The 24,371-nt window shown below is 45.1% G+C and overlaps 2 protein-coding genes across 6 annotated transcripts in view; one reads left to right on the plus strand and one right to left on the minus strand.

Annotated features, from left to right (window-relative positions):
• Positions 1 to 20,426, minus strand: part of DHX32 (DEAH-box helicase 32 (putative)) — a 50,325-nt gene extending 29,899 nt beyond the window's left edge. The window contains exons 1-3 of one of the 4 annotated variants that reach the window (XM_069980027.1): positions 20,358 to 20,426; positions 11,837 to 12,250; positions 1,577 to 1,770 (exon numbers count right to left, since the gene is read on the minus strand). In XM_069980027.1, the coding sequence (XP_069836128.1) occupies positions 1,577 to 1,770; positions 11,837 to 12,133 (491 nt within the window). In that variant the 5' untranslated portion in view covers positions 12,134 to 12,250; positions 20,358 to 20,426. Of the gene's footprint in view, positions 1 to 1,576; positions 1,771 to 11,836; positions 12,437 to 20,078; positions 20,126 to 20,357 lie in introns of those variants that run through there. The other 3 variants (XM_069980025.1, XM_069980026.1, XM_069980024.1) reach the window with 3 other exon arrangements.
• Positions 20,156 to 24,371, plus strand: part of FANK1 (fibronectin type III and ankyrin repeat domains 1) — a 69,113-nt gene continuing 64,897 nt past the window's right edge. The window contains exon 1 of one of the 2 annotated variants that reach the window (XM_069980029.1): positions 20,156 to 20,305. In XM_069980029.1, coding sequence (XP_069836130.1) covers positions 20,221 to 20,305 — 85 coding nt within the window. In that variant the 5' untranslated portion in view covers positions 20,156 to 20,220. The remainder of the gene's footprint in view (positions 20,306 to 24,371) is intronic. The other variant, XM_069980028.1, reaches the window with a different exon arrangement.

A 24,371-nucleotide genomic window follows, 5' to 3' on the forward strand; every position in this document is an offset into this window, starting at 1 on the left:
AAAAAAATTATATAGGCTGTATACTGTATAGAATTTAGAGAACCCACAGAAAACCCTAGACTCCTGACCTCAAGATCACTCGGCTGGTTCGCTCATCTCTAAAGATCACACAGCCTAACTCCTCGCACCTCCTCCCACCACACATACATCCAGTTGACTGAAGGGGCTTATGTGCTTGTGCAATTGCCACAGCCTCTTCACCTTCTCCAAGGGACATATCCAAATACAGGCTGTAATTGCAGCACAGATTCACCCATTGAAGTCTATGGGAGTGCCCGTAATTTTTGTGGAAGAAACATCCATAACGTTTGGATGGAATCCCTTCCACATTTGTGATAGGAGCCTTATCTCATATAACCAATTAAAAGTGTAACTTATTATAATTTTTCTCCACCCCCTCCCTCCTGGCATCAGACACAGCATCTGTTATCACTATGTGGTAGGAGCAACGAGGGACAGTACAGCTATGCTACTGCCCATGCACAATTCTTAGGTTTAGGTTGTCCTAGGCTGTCCAGGGTAGTATAAACTAGGGACAGAGAAGCTGAACAGAATGATGTATCACTTACATTGTTCTTTGCAGCTGATTCAGTGATCTCTTCCTGAATAACATGGACAATAAGTAGTCCTCTCTACTATGTGCATGTGCTTAGCAGTCCTGGATATTCATGAGAAGCAGAAAACTCCACCCACCAGCTGCTGATTGGCAGTTATCTATCCATGCTGTGTATAGGCAGTCAACTGTCAATCAGCAGCTGGAGGAGGGAGGGGTGTGGCAAGAATCCTATTCTCCTGCATATTAGGAGAACAGCTGAATAGAATGATGTACGTCATCCACCAATCTGTTCAGCATTTCTGACTCTAGTTTATGCTGCTCTCATTTAAGGAGACATAAACCTAGTAACAGATTCTCTTTAAGAATTTACAGAAAAAACAAAAGGTCATACAAAGATCATACAAAATAAGCTATATACTACAGATCCAGACTATGAGCAGAACAAAAAACAAACAAACAGGTAATTCACAAAGTTCCTAAAGGCGGACGCCCCATAGCAGAGATAGGGAACCTTCGGCCCTCCAGCTGTTGCAAAACTACAATTCCCATCATGCCTGGACAGAAAGCTACAGCTTTGGCTGTACAGGCACAATGGGAATTGTAGTTTTGCAACAGTTGGAGGACCGAAGGTTCCCCATCCCTGCGCTATAGTAACTCAGATTTGTCAGTCACTTGGTAAAACCGGACAGGTTCTTTAAAAACGATTCATATGTACGAGTCTGATTCATATAGACGAGTAACATCTGGCTGCAGCATTTTCTCCAGCAAAGTAAAAAGAAAACAAAAAAAAAAAAAGAAATAAAAACTGGGCCATAGAGAAATATTACTTATTGTTGTTAACCACATCCTCCACAATTTCAAAGCTTGGACACATTTCTCTCGGATCCTTGGTCGCCGACTCTTGGCGCTGCGTCTCAATGACCTGCTGTACAAAGGCCGAAAGGAAAATAGCTGCGCGGCCAGGGTCTGGAGTGAAAGCTGCAGGATATCTGAGGGATTAACTGGGAGCTGGGCACAAACCTTAGAATGGTGTCATTGGTACAACAGTTCTCAAAAGGCACAATATAACCGATCTCATGTCCAATGTTAACATCCAGCTCATCCGCTACCCTCATGGCGAGCCAAACGGCGGTCTGTCTCTGCACCTGGGTACACACCACGCTCCCATGCTGGTTATTCACTGACAAGCAGAACTCTGCGCACCACTGAGGGATCTGCAAAGACAAGAGGTATGTATTAAGAGACTATTATTCTGAAGACAGGATTATAGGCACCGGCTAACCTCCCCCAACCAGTGTCAGGAGGGGCGCTAAACCTCTGTGCAGATTCCTTTATACTACGAATATATCCCTGCTTTTCTAATATGATAAAAGATACAATTCTGATTGTGTGCAGCCACCACTAGGGGGAGCCAAATGCACAAGTACAAATCTGCATGCAGTTAGCGCCCTGCAATGACAGCAGAAAAGAACTGCAATAGCAGTGTTAGGACAAGCAGGGGAGGCAGCACAGTGCTGAGCTTTCTAATACGTCGTCTATGGTAAAAAGGTGTCAGATCACACAGGACATCACAGGTTGCTGTATATGAGGATGTGTAGCTGCAGATTTAGGGTATGTGCACACTACGGAATCCCTGCGAATCACTCGCTGCAGATTCCACAGCTTGCCCCGGCTGGCGGACGCGCGCATCTCTGCTGGTCCTATAGGTTTTATTCTATGGTTTGCTAGATTCCGCCATCCGCCCAAAGAGTGAACACACTCACCCTTAGGAAGGGGTTCAAACTACGGAAACTGCACGGATAAGTTCCAGTGGATTTCGTTGCTCATACCCGCTCACGGCCGCACACGTTTCTGTCCGTGCCACAGACACCATTTTATGGCCGGGTGGATTCTGCATTCCGCCGAAGGAACTGATGTGCCAATTCTTTCGGCAGAAAGCAGAATCGGCCCAGCCATAGACTGGTGTCTATGGCACGGACAGATATGCGTGCTGCCGCAAACGTGTACGAGTAACGGAATCCGACGAAACTTACGCGCCCAGATTCCGTAGTGTGAACCTACCCTTAGCGTCCAAGATGACCCCTGAGCATTAGAACTGAACCATGGGGCAATGGAAGAGGATGGCCTGGTCTGATGGGTCATGTGTGTCCTACTTACCTAGATGGCACCAGAATGCACTGTGGGAAGAAGACAGGCCAGTGGGGGCAGTGTGACTTTCTGGGCAACGTTCTGCTGGGAAACCTTAGACCCTGGCATCATGCGTATGTTACTGTGACATGTACCATCTACCTAACCATTGTAGAGACCCAACGCCCCCCCCCCCCCCCTTTCCTTCATAGCAGTGGGACACCCTAATAGTAAAATGGCCTCTTGCAGCAAGATAATGCTCCTACCACACTGCAGACATTTGCGTCACAAATATAAATTAATAATTAAAAAACAGAGGAGAAAAAAAAAAAAAAAATTATAAATAAAGTGTGTGTTGTATATGCCTCAGCAAGGTTAGATGGTCCTGCGTCTCCCAATAACAGTTGTTCCTAGATAAATAACTGGTCAGTGACAACTGAACAGGGAAATAAGGGCATATTAGCTGGCAGCTCACAACAGATGGCCGGCCAGGAATATATTGCATGCCTAAAGAACAGACAGACATGAGCTCAGGAAGAAAAGAAGAAGAAGAAAAAAAAAATCACGGCCCTTCCCTGAGAGCGAGAACAAACATTAATAACGATACACGTCCTGAGCGAGAAGATGGTGGGGCCTGGTGAGGAGGTTATTTCTTGCTCATATAGAAAAACTCCCTATATTTGCCCTTGTCCCTTTAATAGGGTATACCCAGCTTTCCTACAGACAGATATTACTAATGTTTAAAGGGCCAGTCTGCTTTTTGATCCAGAAGGAGCCACTATTAGTATCCCCAGTAATTGCCTTCATTGTGCAAATAAACTTAACAGGTGTTCAACTCCTCTACAGCACATCCACAGGGAAAATCAAGTATTACACATGCTGGGTCTTCCTGCAGAGAAGACACTATAGCTTTTTATATATGGGTGATCCCTCTATTAAAACCAAACATTACGCCGTAATGGCATAATGAAAAAACTGTTTTTCCGTAGCCAACCTAACCCTCTGGCAGGTCTTAGAGATGTAGAACTAGAACACTGTTCCTCAACCCGTGACTCTACAGTAGAGATTGAGAAAGTTACAGCAAATTTGGGTTCACACAAACCCGAACGCTCGGTATTCGACTTCCAGTGGCCGCAAAACTACAACTCCCAATAAGCACAGAAAACGGAGAGTTGATCAGGCATGTTGCTACTTGAAGTGTTATTATATCTGGAGAACGACCGGTTAGGGAAGTCCATTTATTTAGACCTACAAATTTTTCCATAATTTACAAAGTTGCAAAATGACAACATATGAAATCAAAGACACTTCAGTCGGCATTCACACAAGTCGCTGTTTCGTTGCAGTACTGCTGTGATACTGCACCGTAAAAGTACTACAATGAAACTGCAATGTGTGAACACAGCCTCAAGGGGCTGTCTGGGATTAGGAGATCAGGTATTGCAGCTCAGGTTAATTTCATGGTTTCCAAAATGTTGAAAAAAAACCCAGAACATTTAAAATGTACCCGCCACGATGGGCCACTTCCTGATCGGCATCGAGTTCCTCTACACATTATGGTCTCATTATGTCTCCATATCAATGGAGATCCGAACTTGTGGATTCCGCCGCTGATACCCTGCCTTTGATCAATGTGGGTGGGGTATGGTTAAAATTCATGGACCACATAGCATAACTGTACGGGGCCCCATGAGTCCTGTACATGTGGCGGCACTCATGCCCTGGGGAGCTGAGAGAAGGGATGTCGGATGACTGCTCTGGGCCAGGTGTGTGTATATGTATGGGGGGGCTCTTGTGGCTGCAATGCTGCCTCCAGTCACAAGAGAGACTGGCAGGACAGGGAGCCAATGGCTTCTTGCTCTGAGTCAGATGCCGCAGCATGTAACACTCACAGTTAAAGAGCCATGGGCCTGCACGGACCCCATAGAAGTGGCGTGGTCTGCCTTTAGCTACACATTAGCATTGTGCAATGAACGTTCTGCAGCTTTCTTCTCTCTATGACTCAGAGATAGTCGTCACTGAATTAACGTTTTTTTGCTTTAGATCCAGAGACTGAAAACCTGTATAAACCCGTAGACGACGGGCAAATCTAACAAGATCTACACGTCTTAACCTACTTCTCACAGGCAGAATGTGTTGCACATATTCTAGTTAGACAAAACAGAGCGGAGCACCTGTGACTGCAAACTGAGGCTATTTTCACATTATAGGGGGCTCTATGTACTATGTGATGTCAGTACGCCCTGCCCCCCGAACTTACCCGATCGTGTCGGTGCATGTTATAGCGCCGGCAGAGAGAAGTGAACAAGGCGCAAGCGACACGACATGTCGGCGCTTGCTTGCTCCTGGAGATCACCCCGTTTAATATGGGCTTTAGGCTATGTTTGGTTTGCTGTGGCATCAGTGGCGTAGCTATAGAAGTCACAGGGTGACATCAGGGGGCTCTAGGGGCCTCTCACTGCCTCCAGACTGACTGACTGTGCCTGATCTGCAAAAACTTGCTGGTATGTGGACAGCTGCAGGGGTGTTACACAGGTTAGGCTGGGTTCACACTGCGTTTCTGTAGTCTGTTTATCGTATACGTTTTATGGAACAAAAATTTTATTAAAATAATTAAATTAAAATAATTTAATTTAAAATATTGGAGGTAAATACCCCAATCCAGGGCCTATGCAGAAATAATCACACCCACACCTGATCTTATGTACAAAGTTTACAACTACGGAGATAAAAAAAAAAGAAAAGTCTTCTAATTCAGAGAAGAAGTGATCCTTTAGCTGCACTTGTTTTTTTTTAGAGGCAGAGAACCACTGGTCTGGGTATTCAACAGAGGCGAATGTAAAGCATCTTCCTTTGGTGGATAACACGCCTGGGATCCATGTTTACCAGCGTTTGCTTATGCAGCATAGAACAAATACTCGGTCAGGCCGGATGAAACTCAAACACTGCCCAGCAGGTAGTAACGCCAATACAGACAAGCTCCGGCGATCACACATACAACGCACAGGACGGATGGTAGACATTACAAATCAGAGAATGTTCTGTCCACAATTACAGGCAGGACTCCAAAAAGAAGGAAAAATAAAATAAAAATAAAATGAAGGACTGGAATTAGCTTTTGGGTAACAACCTATAGACTCAGGAGAGAACTAATGGCCATACAGTAAATAATTATTTTCCCAATCTCATGTTGTCCTTTTCTAACCGATTCTACAATAGAGAGGAGCTCCCTGTCCGCAGCGGATTTGACAGTGTTCATTCATTTAGTTAAATCTGCTGCGGATCTGCAGCGGATTTTCTGCTGCGATACGGTAGGTGTGAAGCTACCCTTAAACAGACATAGCTGTTACTACAAACCTTGCATAGATCAATGGTATAAGTCAATATAAGAAACTTTGTAATATATCTTATCAGACAAAAATGCTTCTTTTACCTATGTAACGATGCGAACCAGACATTCACTGTGAAAAATCGGCTTAGAAACAACATTTGTTTACAGGTTTTGACTCATAGCTAGCTCAGAGATCAGATTATAAGTAAAACATGTCTCCAGAAGGGGGGGGATGAGAGAAATGGGGGGGGGGGGGGGGGGTCTGGGAACACACAAACACTGCAGAGGGATACCACCTGCTTAAAGATAAACAGTCCTAGTCGACTTGTACAATTGTTTGCCGTGTCTGACAAAAAGGTGTGGCCTAGGTAAAAGGGGGCGGTGCTTTGTGTTAAAGAGGCATGGTCTAAGATTCACAAAAATTGCACTAACATTTCGGAATTCTAATTTGAAGTCGACAAATAGTCTAAACTAAGATTAGGCCGTCTTCCTAAAGTCCAGATTAATAAACCTAATATACCGATAAATCAGGTGCATCTGAAGACTAATTTTACAAACCAGTATACCTGTTTTAGAAGGGGTTGCTGCCGAATCAGCCGCCAACTTAAGTGCATATAATGACAGATTTAGTCTCGACCCATACACTTGTTGGGTTGGAAGAAGCCACAATGCCTTCAGGAGCGGTGGAGCAGCCCATACTCTTCAAGGTGTCCTCTACCATAATGGTGGGTCCACACTACGGAACCCGAACGGAGAATTTCCAACGGATTCCGTAGCTTGTACCCGTTCACAGACGCGCGCCTCTCCGCCGGCTCCATAGACACCATTGTCTATGGCACGGGCAGAGAGGCGTGTGGCCGTGAACGGGTACAAGCTACGGAATCCGTCGGAAATTCTCAGTTCGGGTTCCGTAGTGTGAACCCACCCTTAGTGTAGGGAACCACACAAAGTAGAAATCAACCCCCCCCCCCCGCCAAAAAAAAAAAGTGAGACATGAACAGAAGGGGCCGCAGCACACGGACCCCCCAATACCCCACTGATCTGCTGACTGCAGGGGCTGCTACCATGCCTTTGAAACAGACTGGACGCAGTCACAAGTAGACCATGATTGGCTTATTAAGATCTATGGCCTTTTTGAGGCTATATGGACATATACCGATGACAGAGTCCCGAAATGTGATGTGACCCCAGCCCAACACTCATCTTCTACATCTGTCTGAAGAAAACCATTGTGACTGTGCTGTGTGGGGCAGATGACAGTGGATGTGTAGATGCCGCCAGCTATATAAACTCAGGAAGGTTTAAACACTGCAATGTAATCCCAGGAAAGGGAACATGACAATATGATTGCAGCATCTGCTGAGAAGAAAGCGTCTTGTAGTGATAGGAGATGTCACGGCACGCTGGGAAGGTAAGACAGGCAGCTGAGCCGCGCTCTCTCCCATACCGAGAGACAGCTCTCATAGCTGCGAGCGGCCCTGTATCCACGTCCTGAAGACGCGCTCCCATCCCGAGCCGTGGGCGTGAGGCTGGATGTACTGAAATATACCACCAGGGATAAAAAGTTTTTGGAATCCACAAAAGGTATTTACCGTACCTGATAAGAGGATAAGGAGACTAAAGAGAAGCCATCTAGGCCTGAGATTACTACAGGGCTTCTGGGCGGATTTAGGCCCTGATTCCACACCTCAATGCTGACAGTATGTGGAGCTAATGGAGGAGAATCATCATGTACATTATATACCATTTACTTACAGTACAGTGATATTCAATGGGCTTTAAGGTGTTGTGAAAAGTTTCTTATTCAGTCAGGAGCTGGAAGAAGAGCATGGCCGAGCACTTCACTCTTTGGCATGCTGCTTTCCCTATCTCCATAGACTAAGGCTACATTCACACATTCGTGATATATGAATGATATACAGACTGTACGCTCATTGTATAGGAGTCCAAGCATTATAAATTTATTATGGTGCAGTGAGCTTCAGAACAGTTAAAACACTACACTCTACAGCCGTGTCAGTTCAGTAGCGTACTGCTCTAGCCGTTCCAGAGCTCACTGTATCATAATAAGTTATAACGCAGGGAGTCCTTTAAGGCGAAGAGCCAAGTTCGCAATATACATTCAGTTTATGGGCCGCATATCACGGACGCATGAACGCAGCCTTAGGGCCCTATTGCATGGCCCAATCTGTAGAAGCAAGCAAGCGCCGAGCTGTCAAGGTCAGCACTCGCTTGCTCCTCGTTCCCCGATCGCTGACTGTGATATTACACTTACAGACATCCAGCGGGTAAAACCAGGGAGGCCACGGAAGCTGTCCGGACGTCCGGGAAGCCCATAGGAGATAGCAGTGGCCTGCTGCTGCTGATACTATTGCTCACAGTGACAGCCAGCAGACGGTCACGATCGGCATCGGAATTTTGATTCTCGTTGTAAACCAGACGGTAAGTAGCCAAGTACAGCGTTTTGTGTAATAGTGCCCTTAAGCCTTATTCACACATCTGCAAAGTTTGGCCATAATTGCGGATCCGCAATTATGAACAAATTTACAACTAATGGCTTTCCAAGTGCCTATTCACACATCCACAATTTTTGTGTATCTGTGAATAGGCAGTGATCCGCGCTGCAAAAAAATAGGACATGTTGTAATGCGGATCCGCATCTGTGGCATGGGTCACTGTCTAGAATGTAGGGGTCTGTGAATAACGAACCACTAGAGGGCTACGGATCCGTGAGGTGCTGACGTGTAAAAGTCGTGTCATTAAAGGAAAGCATGAATGAACAGAAATGGTGAACAGATCAGTGTATTACTTACATCATTCTCTTCAGCCGTTCTCCTAATATGCAGGAGAATAGGATTCTTGCCACACCCCTCCCCCCAGCTGCTGATTGACAGTTGCTGCCTATACACAGCATGGATAGATAACTGCTAATCAGCAGCTGGTGGGCAGAGTTTTCTGCTTCTCATGAATATTGAGGACTACTGAGCTCACACACATAATGGAGAAGACTACTTATTGTCTACGTTATTCAGGAGGATCTCTCTGAATCGGCTGCACAGAACAATGTAGGTGATACAATTCTGTGCATGGGGCGCTGAGGATGAAGGTATGTCTCTTACCTTCATCCTAGGCACTTTTTCCGGCTGTTTGCTTTGAAATCTTTAGTCCAGTAAGGGCAGTAGGAGAACTTGGGGTGGGGATACTGCGTATATACTTTATTATTACACTTTTGAAGCAAGGGCTGCACAGACATCGCTACAAATATATACATATATAGCCCTTGCTGCACGATAATCGAGCTGTGCGGTAGGCTCAGTAAATCGGCGCTCGCTTACTACGTCTAATACCGCCTATACAGTAAAACTGTCCTTTGTTGTTCGTAGCAACCAATCACAGATCAGCTTTCATTTACCAGGGCTCGTGAATACATGAAAGCTGAGCTGTGATTGGTTGGGATGGACAACAATAGACAATCCCACTGTAATGTTTCCTAAACATATACTATGTCTGCACAGAAGTCTAGGGGAAGAGGCCATGGGGTTGCAGGGTGCTAGGAACCTAATGGTCACATGCTTCTTATAGACAGTCAGGGGATTAACCACAGGAGCGTCGTACCCGGTTAACCACATGAAAAAGATTACAGCCTGGGGAGCACTTCTCCACCTCCAACTTTTTACCAACTCATTGGTGCAGGGGTGCCTGCTCATCTATGAAGACAACTGTAAAAGGGGAAGTCGTGTGAAGACTACTCCTGTCTCTATGTCCTAGCAGGGCAACCAGATCCTAGGAACCAGAACAAAGTTTAAGGGTGCGTTCACACATACAAGATCCGCAGCAGATCTGATGGTGCAGATTTGATGCAGTGTTCAGTTATTTAAATGAAATCTGCTGCGGATCCGGTAAGTGTGAACGTACCCTTAAGGATATTCATCTGGTACAATTGTGTGTACTGTTAGTGTGGTTCTGGGGGTACAGAAAAAAAACATGGCACAACTGCACTGTCTGAATACACCCTGATCTGAGCTTTATTGTATCAAGTGAGGCAGGTCCAGCCCTGACACTGGGGTGTGCACCTGACCCGGCTGTGTGAGATAGTGAAATCTATAGGACAGAGGTCACTGAAAAGCAGCAAAACAAATAAAATCCTGCACTTTATTACCATAACTAAATACATATACACACACTCAGACACATGGGAGATAAGGAGACGGCATTGTGGGCAAAGTTACTGTGCAACCTAATCTGCTGCAGTGATTCAGGGCTGAAGTCTGTGCACCTAGACCTAGAGTACACCTGAGGCGTGCAGTCACCTGCTTGTGTAATATACACCGATCAGCCATAACATTAATACCACTAGTGGGTAACATGGGCTATATGGTGTCTGTGGGGAATGGTGGGGATATATCAGTCAGTTCTTGAAGTTGATGTTCGAAGAAGAAAAAAATGGACAAATGAGGATGTCAGCAACTCTGACGAGAGCCAAAATGTGAAGGCCGCAAAGCTGGAGCATCTTCAAATAGGTATGGATATGGCACTCGTAGGGGGAATGTAGGATCCCACTCCTTCTACCGGAACGTTCTATAAAAGGGTTACATTTAAATAAACTAATAAGCAATCTCTAAAATGCCAGGTGTTCTGGGGTGTTCCTAGTATGCAGAGGTTAATACCTACTATAGGTACCCCAAGGAAGGGCAACCGGAGACCTGGTCATGGGTGCCAATGGTTCGCTGATGTATATGTAACGGCTGAAACATCTATTCTGATCCCACAGAAGAGCTGCCATAACACAAAGTCCCTGCTGGCCACTATAGAAAGGGCATCTCGGCTTGTATGTATGGGGCCGTGTGGTCATTGACCGGTTAGGGTGCCTATGCTGACCCCTGTCAACTACAGAAAGAGCTGGCAATAAGCATGTGAGCTGCAGATCTGGACAATGAAGCAATAGAAGAAGGAAGCCTGGTCTGATGGACCATGTGGATGGCTGGTGTAGGAACTTCACATACCTGGGGAGGACATGACATCAGGATGCACTATGGGAAGAGGACAGGCCGGAAGGTCAACAACTGCAACCACCACAGGACATATTGGGTCATAGTCGCAGTGCTGAACTATAGTACATAAAGTCACTTTGCACTATTCTGATGTATCAGGTGTGGACTATATGCTATATGAATATTAGTAGATAAGTAGATACCAGCACATACACTGTAAGAGTAAAGCTGACTGTTCCCCAATATAGCCAAATCCCATAATTTCAGAGGGACTGGCCGCCATCTAATGTGTATGGTCACTTTCCAACTCTCCCCGACAGCAGGTGATGGGGAGGAAAGTGGTTAATTAATCAATACATAAATTAAAGGGAATGTCCAGGCTTTTAAAAATAGATGGCCTATGCTCAGGATGGGCTGCCTAGATTAGACTGGTGATGGACCAATTCCCGGGACCCCTGCCGATCAGCTGTCTGTAGGGGATGTGGCGCTCGGGTAAGCATTGTAGCCTCAATGTTTACATGTGCAATGGCAGTACTACTGGTAGACCCAGTGTCTGAATGGAGCAACACCACGGTACCTTGCACTGCTGTTACTAATAGTACAGAGATGCAAGGAAAAGCACACTAAAACCCTCTTAGAAACCTTATTTTCAGGGTCCTGGAAAATTGGAAGCTGTTGATCTAAAATTGGTGGCCTATCCGCAGAATTGGCCAACAATTCTATTAGCCCAAATAACCCATCAAAAGCAGTAGCACTACGAAAGACCTTCACAGATAGTAGGATGTAGTAGTAGTGCAGTAGAATGTAGAAGTAGTGCAATACAACACTTACTTGGGAACTCTTCCCGCTCTTCGCCCCTCCTGACACCACCACTATCTGGTTATGCAGCAAACTCTCCAAGAAGACATATTTCGATTTCCATATGGGAAGGGTTTCCCTTTGTTTGAGGAGTTCATAAAACCGGGATGAGTACGGTAAACCATCAAAGGGATTGAGCTCCAAGTCATCGAGGAGCCCTTCATCTACGTCGCTGGAGTCGGACCCATCCAGGAAACAACTCTTCTCGGGGGACACTGTGAGCAAGTTGCCGGCTTCTTCAGGGGATCCTGGAAGAAGGGCCATCATCATAGGGAGGGAAGGCTCCTTCCCATGAATCCAGAGACTTCTTCACACGACTCTAGCCCAAAAGTTTGCACCATGTGACTCCTTTAGACTTTGACAAGGAAGGATTCTGGTCTCTCCGAGCTGCTGGAAGGAGTTTTGGAAGAGGTTAGACTGGTAGAAGAAGAATACATGAGACAAGGAAGCTTCTATAAGCACTTCCCTGGTGTTCGCATTGTAGGTTGTCTAACTGCTCTTGTATACAGAATGATTAAGCCAAGCCCGGCCAGGCCAACCCTCTCTTACACGTGTCTGGATCCTGAATGACTGTGAATACAAAGCGACAGCAGCAAAGTGATTGTGATTGTGGAGATGGTCATGTGGTGACCTAATCCCAACACAATAGCCCTCAACCCGACTCTATGGGAAGGGGAAAGGAGCTGACGGAGCACTGGAGCGACTGCAGCTGCCGCATGAAGCCTAAGAGGGTGCATGGCGGAAAAATAAACTGTAATGAAACAAATTATTATCTCCGGAGACAAGGCTGACGTGACAGCTCCGAGCATCCTGTGGTGGTGGACGCTATAGAAAAAGGCTTTTGTTATCGGGGGTGACCCATATATACACACACGAGCCTACCAGACAAATGAGGAATTCAAAGAAAGCAAAACGGGATGAATAAAGTATAATAACAGCAGCAGAACATTATAATACCAGTAATAAAAAACATAATGGTAACAGTCATTGTAATGACTGGATAATAAGGATTACTGAAGAGTTAGACAAGTATCATTGTGTCGCTATTCCGGTAGATTCTGCGGATGACTTGATCTTCGGTAACGCCCAGAATCCGGACTATTATATTATAATCCGGGAATACAGAGACAAGAAGCATGGGGGAGGAAGTAGGAGAGAAAGAGAAGAACTTTTACAAACTTAATAGTCAGATTTTTATTAATTTAAATGTTACTGTCACTTAAAAAAAAAAAAAAAAAGTCAAAGGTTTCGATTGGTTTCGGGATCTAAGTGTTCAGACCTCACAACCATATTCAGTTTTGCAGTCATACCAGACCCTACCGCTATGTGTATGGGCTCCTCTCCTGTAAACACCCTACGGCTATGTGTATGGGCTCCCCTCCTGTAAACACCCCCCCCCCGCTATGTGTATGGGCTCCCCTCCTGTACACACACTACTGCTATGTGTATGGGCCCCCCTCCTGTACACATATTAGCCATAAAAGCAGCATACATGAGGTTAAATACATAAGCAAGCATAAGGTTAACTACATAAGCATGCATTGTGATTTTTAAAGGGGATTTTTAGGGGAAAAAAAGCTGCTTTTGTCCTGAAACAGCGCCACTCCTGTCCTCAGTTTGGGTGTGGTACTGTAGTTCAGTTCCACTGAAGCAAATAGAGCCAAGTTGTAATACCGCACACAACCTGAGGACACATGTGGTGTTGATGATTCACATGATGTAAAAGGGTCTAGGGGACTAATTATATAATATATATATATATATATATATATATATATATATATATATATATATATATATATACACACACACACACACACACACGCACACATATATAAGTGCCGCCTCATACAAACTTTGTTGTGGATTTGGTAGCCTGGGTCTGGCTACCTGAGTTCGTGCACCAACCTGAGCCTTTGAGCCAACACAGTGCCGTCCGGCAATCCTCTTTTTGCTATAATATATATTTCTTTTTTTTTTTTTATTTTACACACACACACATCCTGGTATCTGCGCATTGTTCCGTACTGTAATCCTGATGACAGGAAGTCACTGTGTAATGACCGCTATTACATACAACGAACGTTTACCCTGCATTATGTAGGGACTTGGAACCAGTTTTACGACAGGACTCTGGACTAGTATCCTCATAATGGATCAGGTGAGATATATATAGATAGATAAATATATATATATATATATATATATATATATATATATATATATATATATATATATATATATATACACACACATTCATATACACTACACACACAGTATATGTGGCTATATATTATCTGACCCTTACAGATCAGGCTGCTGTGGTCTATACAAGAAACCACTGACCTACTTTCCACTAGTCGTCTATAGAAGCTGTGGTCCACAGAGTAGAGACTGGATGACTAGGAGTGACAGTGCAAGTGACAGGTCACCATTACTAACATGAGGCATGTGGCTAATAACTGGCTGACAGGATTACACGTTGAGATGATGCATGGAGTAAACATAGGCCGGCCAGGGAACAGGACACCAAGCACAGGGGAGTGAACAAGGCAAGAGATGACAGGGGCGTACCAGGTACCAATAGAGGCCCCATAGCAAGACCCCACTCCACCTCCACAACCACATTCAGCATTGAATTCAAACCATGAAAAGCTTAGGATTATATTGTTTCTTTAATGTACAGAAATAACGTGTCTCATGACATCACAGTAGCAGGGAAAGCAAGTCCTGTGACATCACAGTAGCAGGGAAAGCACATCCTGTGACATCACAGTAGCAGGGGTCTCACACACAGTGACATCAGGCTACAGGGGTAACTCATGATGTGATGTCACAGTACAGGAGCGTGCACACTATGTTGGAGATTTATCAAATATGCTGTAAAGTGAAACTGGCTCATTTGCCCCTAGCAACCAATCAGATTCTACCTTTCATTTCCCCAAGAGTCTGTGAGGAATGAAAGGTGGAATCTGATTGGTTGCTAGGGGCAACTGAGCCAGTTTCACTTTACATTATGTTTGATAAATCTCCCCATGACTTGAGTTCAGGGATCACATGCACAGTGACATCACAGTACAGGGATATTCTACACTGTGATGTCATACATAAGAACTATATAGCAATGTCGCAGTGTAGGAATAGTTCTCTCAACGATATCATAATAGTGAGATACTGTGCACTGTAGAATTAAAGGAGAACTCCAGATGAAAAAAGAAAATTAAGATCAACTGGTACCAGGAAGTTATACAGATTTGTAATTTACTTCTATTTAAAAATCCCCAGTCTTCCAGTACTTATCAGCTGCTGTATGTCCTGCAGAAAGTGGTTTATTCTCTCCAGTCTCACACGGTGCGCTCTGCTGCCACCTCTGTCCAGGTCAGGAACTGTCCAGAGCAGGAGCAGTTTTCTATGGGGATTTGCTGCTGCTCTGGTTAGTTCCTGACATGGACAGAGGTGGCAGCAGCACTGTGTCATACTGGAAAGAATACACCCCTTACTGCAGGACATCCAGCAGCTGAGAAGTACTGGGAGAATGGAGATTTTTTTTAACAGAATTGAATTACAAATCTTTTAACACCAGCTGAGTTGAAAGAATTTTTTTTTTTTTTTAACAAGAGTACCCCCTTTAAAGCTCAGGGATAATGTGCTGAGTGGTTTAAGAATACAGGGATAAGCTAATCAGTCATATAACGCAGATATGATACAAACAGTGATGTCACAGTATAAGGACAACACACACAGTGAAGCACACAAAGTATAATGCAGTGACATCACAGGGGCTAAGGTACGCAGTATGGGTAAAATTTACAACGCGGCAGCAATTTTTCAGAAACAGTGCCACTCTTGTCTTTAGGTTGTGCGTGGTACTGCAGCTCAGTTGCACTGAAGTGAATGGAGCAGAAGAGTAACACCACACACAACCTGAGGACAGGGGCAGCGCTGTATTTGGAAGAAAGGAGCCTTTTTTGTTTTCATTAAAGGGGTTATTAAAGGGGTTACAAAAGCGCTACAAAAATACGGCCACTTTCCCCCCTACTGTTTTCTCCAGTTTGGGTGGGGTTTGGAAACTCCGTTCCATTGAAGTAAATGGAGCTTAAAGGGGTTATCCAGCGCTACAAAAACATGGCCACTTTTCCCCCTACTATTGTCTCCAGTTCAGGTGCGGTTTGCAATTAAGCTCCATTTACTTTAATGGAACTGAGTTTCAAAACCCCACCCAAACTGGAGACAACAGTAGGGGGAAAGTGGCCATGTTTTTGTAGCGCTAGATAACCCCTTTAATTGCAAACCACATCTGAACTGGAGACAACAGTAGGGGGGAAAGTGGCCATGTTTTTGTAGCGCTGGATAACCTCTTTAATACTGGACAAACCCTAAATTCTGGGGGTGGAAAACGCTGCTGGCTTTTCGGTGAAGCTCTTTCTTACAGTATGGCGCAGCCTTCTGTCGGTTCGCAGCTTACTCCTCGCCGCCGCTAGCCGCTTTCTCTAATCCAACTCAGAGGTAATTTGGCTTATGCCGAGTGAAAGGTCAATATAAAGCGACGGGCAGGAGCAGCGGCTGCACACAGCTCGCGGCAGATGTCAATGTCTCTGCTTCTTTGTTTCACCTAAGAATTTGAGGGAGATTCCATCAAAGACAAAAGCTCAAGGGCAACGAGCGGCTTCACTGCCAGCTGTCGTATCGCGTACTGCAGGCCCAGCGACAAGAAGCAACTGCTCTGAAAGCACCTGGCCTTCCCTGCAGGGGAACCAAGAGATCACTGAGAGGAAGGGTCTCCATGGGACGTTCTAATATGTAACTTTTTGAGCTGCAAATCTGTAACAAAGTTTTATTTCTACAAATAAGAACGTGTCTAATTTTCTCCAATCTGCAATAAGGATGCAACCAGAAGCATTGTCTTAAGGCCATATTACACGAAACGATTATCGGCCGTTACGGACGATAATCGTCTTGTATAATAGAAGACAACGATCAGCTGACATGAACGATGTCGGCTGATTGTTGCATTCATTTGTCTTTCAACGTGTTGAAAGACAAACGACTAATATAGCAGCGATCTGCTGCCATTGGTCCGTGGAATAGGAGCGGCGGCAGCAGACCGCTGCTATCTGCTATGGACTGCCCGGACGATCTAGCGACCAGGTTAAAAAAAACATAGCCTTACGGCTCTATTACGGGAGCAATAAGGCTGGGATTACACTTTTTTTCATTTGTTTTTACAAAAAAACGGATGGAAAATAAGGATGCATTTGTGTGCATTCGTTTTGATCCGTTTTTCCTTAGACTCCCATTATAAAAAATATTTTTGCGCACATTAAAAAAAACATTTGTTTTGATTCTTTTTTTAAATAAATTATAATGGAAGTCAATGGAAAAATGGATGCACACACATGCTTTTTTTTCCATACATTTTTTGTAAAATTGGATGGGGAAAAAAATAAAAAACCATGGAGGAACCCAGCCGATTCGGCAGATCATCGCTCCATACAATAAAGACCACGACCAGTGATGGCAATGATCATCGAATAATCGTGTCTTTAGGTCCGACACCTATAATTATCGTCCGCCAACTGCGCATCTCTATGTGTAATTACAAAAAAAAATAAAATAATAAACTTCTGCATACCTTTCAGTCGGATTCCGTAGCTCATAACCGTTCATGGCCGCGCGCCTCTCCACTCATGCCATAGACACCATTCTATGCATGGGCGGATTCCGCATTCTACCGAAAGAACTGACATGTCATATCTTCCGGCGGTTAGTAGAATCGGGCCGCCCATAGAATGGTGTCTATGGAGCTGGTGGAAAGGCGCATGGCCGTGAACGAGTACGAGCTATGGAAATTCTCCGCTCGGGTTCTGTAGTGTGAACCTACCCTAACAGAGGCCACTTAGTGAATCATCAGGACAATGCTGCGTCCAGTGATTGGCTGAGTGGCCTGTCACTTCAGACACTGTGGGGTAGGGGCTAAAGCTAGCAGGACATCAGGGAGTGTGGAGAGGTATGTGTAGTTTATTATTTTACAAGGGCTGCACGAACATCACTAATGATATATATATATATATATATATATATATATATATATATATATATATATATACACACACACACACAGTGGTACTTTAAGAGTAACTTGGTTTAAGAATGTTTTGGTTTAAGAGCTCACAGTTTTTCAAAATTGTGACTTGGTTTACGAGCATTGCTTTGGTTTAAGAGCTCCCTGAACTGGGTCTGAGCGCGAGTGGAGGAGGGTCATGGTCTGCATAGCGGGATCTACAGCACTGTACTCTGACCCAGGAAGTCTCCCTCATCTTCCAAATCATACCAGATCCACTTCAGTCTGGGGCTTGCATCAGGGGACAGGACTGTTGACGTAATCTCTCTATAGCTGTAACCCCTCTCTCCCTGGACAGAGAGCGCTGCAGTTATGTGCCCACATCTGTCCTGCTCATTCCTTCATGCTCCCTGCAGTCTCTGTCCGCCCTTGTCTTTCCCATCCTCTCCATTACTGTACAGTAACTTATAATATCACATATTCTGCTGTTTCTGAATGTTTTTCATCTGTATTCAGAATAATAAATTATTATTTTTGGGGTGTGGAACCAATTGCCTGCATATCAGTGATTTCTTATGGGAAAATTTGCTTTGGTTTAAGAGTGGATTTGGATTACAAGCACGATCCTGGAATGAATTGTGCTCGCAATCCAAGGCACCACTGTGATTGATTAAATCAATATATATATATATATATATATATATACATATACACACATACATACACACACAGCCCTTGCTGTACGCTTATCGCATATATGGGCTCAGTAAGCGAGCGCTGATCTAGCAGCGTACTTCAAGTCATCGGGCCGTGTAGGCTGACATCACACTCTGTTTCAACAATATGCCAGGAGTATACGTCAGTCTTCTGTCAAAGCATACCGAGCAGTGGCAGTAATATAGCTGTGCCCTGGGAGCAGGCTTATGGGGGGACGATATCAATGCTTACACCAGAAACTAGCATGCAAGCCTCGATAAATCCCCCATTAAGAGAACCTGCTATTAGTTTCATGCTGCCCGAACCAATGTAATACACGAGTCACTTTATTATGCTTCTGCCTGTCAGTGTAATAACTGGGATAGTCGCTGCCATGTTTGATCAATGTTTTCCTACAGTCAAACAAGAAGAAATTCATCAATCAGGGCGATCGCTGGGAGTAGAGATGGGCGAATCTCAAGCACACTTGGGTTCACCTGAACCGGACTGCTGCGTATTTTATTACCGGTGGCTGAAGAAGTTGGATGCAGCCCTAGGAAGTCCTGGCCTATGGCTGTATCCATGTATTCCAGGACTCCCTAAGGCTGCATCCAACTTCTTCAGCCACCAGTCACCAAATGCTGAGAATTCAGGTCCCGACAAACCCGAGTGTGCTTGAGATTTGCTCATATCTACTAGGGGCAATCCTGAAGACTCGGGGCCCTTTTCCCAAGTTGCCATTTTGGAACGCCAACGCGTTATACAAAGAATCATATATTACTCTATATAGGGGGTCCGAGTGTATCCTGATAGGTGAAGAAAAAAAAAAAAAAAAGGGACTTTTTCCCACATATATTTAATGGTACATGGAGTTTACTTGCACAGTAAATTCACACTAAGGCCAGGTTAAAGGGGTTATCCAGGATTAAAAAGAAAGAAAAAAAAAAAACACAGCTACTTCAAAACAGCACCACCCCTGTCCTCAGGTTGTATGTGGTATTACAATTCACATCATGGAGCTGATCTGTAATACCACACCCAACCTGAGGACATGAGTGGCGCTGTTTCTGGAAGAAAGCAGCCATGTTTCTCTTACTATGATTCTGCTCTCATGATACTATAGATGCAGCTGAGTCCCAGTACAAACACATATTCATGCAAGAAATGACCTGAACTTAGTCACTAGCTGACTAGGGAGCCATTGAAGTCAATGGGGCCTGTGCACATATACATCAGTATCACACTTAGTGACAGACACCTACACAGAAGGCACAATGTCGGTGTGAACACGGTCTTAGCACTGGATTTTACCAGTTAACTTCAATAAGAAAGAGAAAACCTGCAATAAACATTACATTTGCATCACAGCCCAGTGTGAACATACCCCTAACGTGAGTAGGGCCACTTCTAAGCATTGTCACATCTATATACACCTCTATATACACAGCATGGCCTCACCTGGGAGCTCTGCCTGCTGCACACCCCGCCTGGCTGCCACGTTTGAGCTGCTAGAATTGCCAATGGGCCTCGCGCAATTATCCGCTCTAAACCTTTTTAGGAGCCGCCGGCTTCCGTACACAGCTCAGGCTCCGCCGTTACCATGACAACTGAACAACGCTGCCTGACAGGACCCAAACACACAGGGGCTAAGAGGAGTCCGGTACAGAGCAGCATGGAGTCCGCAGGTAACTAGTGCTAGAAAGGATTATGTATACATGTGCGGTATATATATATTACCTGCTGTGTGTGAACAAGGGCTTCCTGGCGCAGTATAGTTCAGCCTGATAGCACACAGCTGCGGGGGAGGAGCCGATCCTCCTCTACAGGCACCGACTTGTCCCTGTGGGTAGTGTGCTCTACAACAGCTGCTGCAGGACTACAACTCCCAGCATGCTCTGCTTCCTGGGCGCGTGCCAGTGCCTGCTGGGAGATGTAGTCCTCCTGTAGGTGCAGATCACTGACCTGTACACAGTTATACCTGCAGGGCAGTGATCCTCAATCTGTGTCTCCACAGCCAATGCAAAAACTACAACTCCAGAAGGCTGCTGGGGCATGCTGGGAGTTGTAGTTTTTCCTTTGTAGTCACCGGTTGGGGATCACTGCTCCTGGGTTATTGTATAACTGTGTACAGATCAGGTAGAGTGATGGCTGTTAATCATTGGCTGGGTCTCTGCTTGTTGTCAATGAATGAAAGAATCATTCCCTATATACTGAGACTGAAGAGGGATGATACAGCAGAGTGGGTTTGTGGAATTAAAGGGAAACTCTCCAGTCTTCCAGTACTTATCAGCTGCTGTATGTTCTGCAGGAAGTGGTTTTATTCTTTCCAGTCTGACACAGTACTCTCTGCTGCCACCTCTGTCCATGTCAGGAACTGTCCAGAGCAGGAGCAAATCCCCATAGAAAACCTCTCCTGCTCTGGACAGTTCCTGACATGGACAGAGGTGGCAGCAGAGAGCACTGTTTCAGACTGGAAAGAATACATGTCTTCCTGCAGGACATACAGCAGCTGATAAGTACTAAAAGACTGGAGATTTTTAAATAGAAGTAAATTACAAATCGGTATGACTTTCTGAAACCTGTTGATTTGAAAGAAAAATATTTTTTTCCGGAGTACCCCTTTAAAGGGGAATGGCATCACTTAATGTTACTCACCTGAAGGGGCACAACAAGACCCCCAGTCACCCGCCGTGTAGGTACATGTAACATGGCCATGTTCACATAGATGGAGCAGAGCTGCACAACGGGGAGTTGTAGTGTCAGAGAAAACCCAAAGGGATCAGATCTATTTTTTGAGGCAGTTGGGGGTCACTTGACACCAGTATCGGACTGGGGTATCTGGGGCCCACCAAAGCAAATGATCCTGGGGGCCCACCAATGAAGAACCAGTAAGAAATGACATGTCAGTCGGTGTAAGTGCAGGTTCTAAAGCCGGGGGCCCACAGGAGGATTCTCCCGTCCTCTGGTGGGCCAGTCCGACACTGCTTGACACCCTGTGACAAAAATACTGCACCAGGATCATAATGTTGGATTGCTGCAAAGCTCAGCATGTAGTTATGTAGTTAAGTCTGTGCCCGAAATTTTAGGTACAAACCTAAACCAACAAACAGCCAATAATCATTGTCATCGGCTGATCAATGTCTCTATTACACGGAGCAATAATCGACCAAATCTGCCCAATTTGGACCCTTATCGCTCCGTGTGATAGGGCCCTTACTGTAAGGATATGCTTAGTCAAAATTGAATTACAGGAAAATCCCTTTAAGGGTGCCTTCACACATACTGACTCGCAGCAAAAAACTTGCTGCGAGTTTCTGCTACGAGCCGAGGTCCTGGAAGGCCCCTATCACTACATACAAGCAGTGGTCTGAAAGACCGCTGCTTGTATGTAATGCAGCCGCCTTACGGGGGCCTTAAGGGGGCGGCTGCATTACATAAGGGGGCGGTCTTTCAGACCACTGCTTGTATGTAGTGATAGGGGCCTTCCAGGACCTCGGCTCGTAGCAGAAACTCCCAGCAAGTTTTTTGCTGCGAGTCGGTATGTGTGAAGGCACCCTAAACAATAAAGTCCAACTTTTTGCATCTACCTCTAGGGGGAGCTAAAGAGCATTGTAGATTAGTGTCCAGTATATAGTACTCCAGTATAATCCTCCAGTTGTTGCAAAACTAGAATTCTCATTGTGCCCTGGCAGCCTAATTGCAGTTTTGCAACAGCTGTAAAGCAACAGGTTGGGGAAGGCAGCAGTACTTGCTCCCTGGTGCCTGAATGATGTTTATGGCTATACGGCGGATATGGAGTTCTCCATTAAAGAGATATTAAAGAATTAATCATCCGTGTAATAACGCGGACCCCTGGGATTACGTAGGGATCGCTCCTGCAGATGATTGACAGCTTTATAACGTCTGCAGCTACACGTTATCCGGGGTCCGGCGTCCATCACATCAGAGCCTGTAATCCGGCGTAGACGCAGCTCGTCTGCTGGGAGTCGGCCTCTCTTATGATTCACTTGTTTGCAGCAGAATTGCTATTTCAGGCGGAGGTAGTCTCCGGGGTCTATTAACTAAGTCATGATTTGCTCTGGCGTGCGGTGACGCAGCTGCCTCAGGTCCATACGATATAACACAAACCGCATCTGTGAAAGGAGGAAGGAGCCGGTGAGATTATTACACCGCCGTATGAGAACGCTTCCTGCAGGTTTTATCCGTCTGGGGATGAATTACCAATAATTCCAGGAATGGAAAACACAAGCGGCTTTCACGTATCTTCTTACTACTGTACTGTAAACCTTTCTGGTTTGTTTCTTAAAGGGGCTGTCTGTTTAGAAAACTTCTCCATACAGCCTATTATATGATAAGGACCCTTATCTATAAGTCGCAGGAGGAATGACCAGCACGTCCGTGCATTGCAACAGGAATGGGAAACTTTTTCCCTGTTGAGGGCCATTCGTGCATTTATAAAATCAGTCGGAGCCATACACTATACGGCCGCCACACTTAATGTTATACTGTGCATGGCAATATAACATTCCCAGGCAGGATTTCTCCGATTCATCACTGCACGTGTGTTGGATCGTTAAGAAAACGGCCGAGCCGGCTGTTCTACACTTTTCCTGTAAATCCCATTTGCTTCTTTGGGATTACAGAAACAGTGTGGAAAGTAGCAATTGGTTGTTTTTGTAATTCTGGAGATTGGTGTAGGTCCTAAAAAAAAAATCTTTAAAAGTCAGATCAAATCCCCCTTTAAAGGGGTTAGCAGGCAAAAATCTTTTTCTTTCATATCAACCGGTTTCAAAAAGTTATATCGATTTTGTAATTTACTTCTATTTAAAAATCTCAAGCCTTCCAGTACTTCTCAGCTTCTGTATGTCCTGCAGGAAGTGGTGTATTCTTTCCAGTCTGACACACTGCTCTCTGCTGCCACCTCTGTCCATGTCAGGTACTGTCCAGAGCAGTAGCAAACCCCCGTAGAAAGCCTCTTCTGCTCTGGACAGTTCTTGCCTCAGATAGAGGTGGGAGCAGACAGCACTGTCTCAAACTAAAAAGAGGACACCACTTCCTGCAGGACATACAGCAGCTGATAAGTACTGGAAGACTTGAGATTTTTAAATAGAAGTAGAATACAAATCTATTGAACTTTCTGAAACCAGTTAATTTAAAAGAAAAAGATTTTCACCTGAGTACTCCTTTAAGCACAGTGACTCCACCACCGCTGATTCCACCCGCACTGCGACGCTCTGGCCCCCCCGCTGTGCCGGGATTTATGACACAGCCCCCTTCACTTGAGTTGAGCCGTCTTGCAGTTACCTGCACAGCAGGTGGCCGGGATTGATGCCGCGTAGAAGAAACGCAAAGAGACTTGCATCCCTTCCGTCCTCAGATCAGCAGGGGTCCCAGAGGTCAGACCTCCCCCACCGATCAGCGTACAGTATATATGCTGTAGTATTATAACCCTTTAACTTGCTTGTATTAGTCAGTTTTCCGGTGAGATGAAGGCTCGTGGGGGCAATGAATCACGGCGCTTTCCATGTAACATTTATGAGTTTGCAGCATATGTAATGTAGAACGGAGACGGATATTAACGGCCGGCCCTGTTTACTAAGCACCGTAATATATTACGGCACAATAAAGATTCCAACAAGGGTAAGAAGGTAAAGCTGTCTGCTGTGCTAAACCCACATCGTAACTCTTCTGCTTCATTTACAGCCCATGGAATTGTCCGCCGGCTATCCTTATCACAATAGCCGTAATGGC

Source organism: Dendropsophus ebraccatus, chromosome 8 (assembly GCF_027789765.1).
Source record: "Dendropsophus ebraccatus isolate aDenEbr1 chromosome 8, aDenEbr1.pat, whole genome shotgun sequence".
Taxonomy (NCBI): domain Eukaryota; kingdom Metazoa; phylum Chordata; class Amphibia; order Anura; family Hylidae; genus Dendropsophus; species Dendropsophus ebraccatus.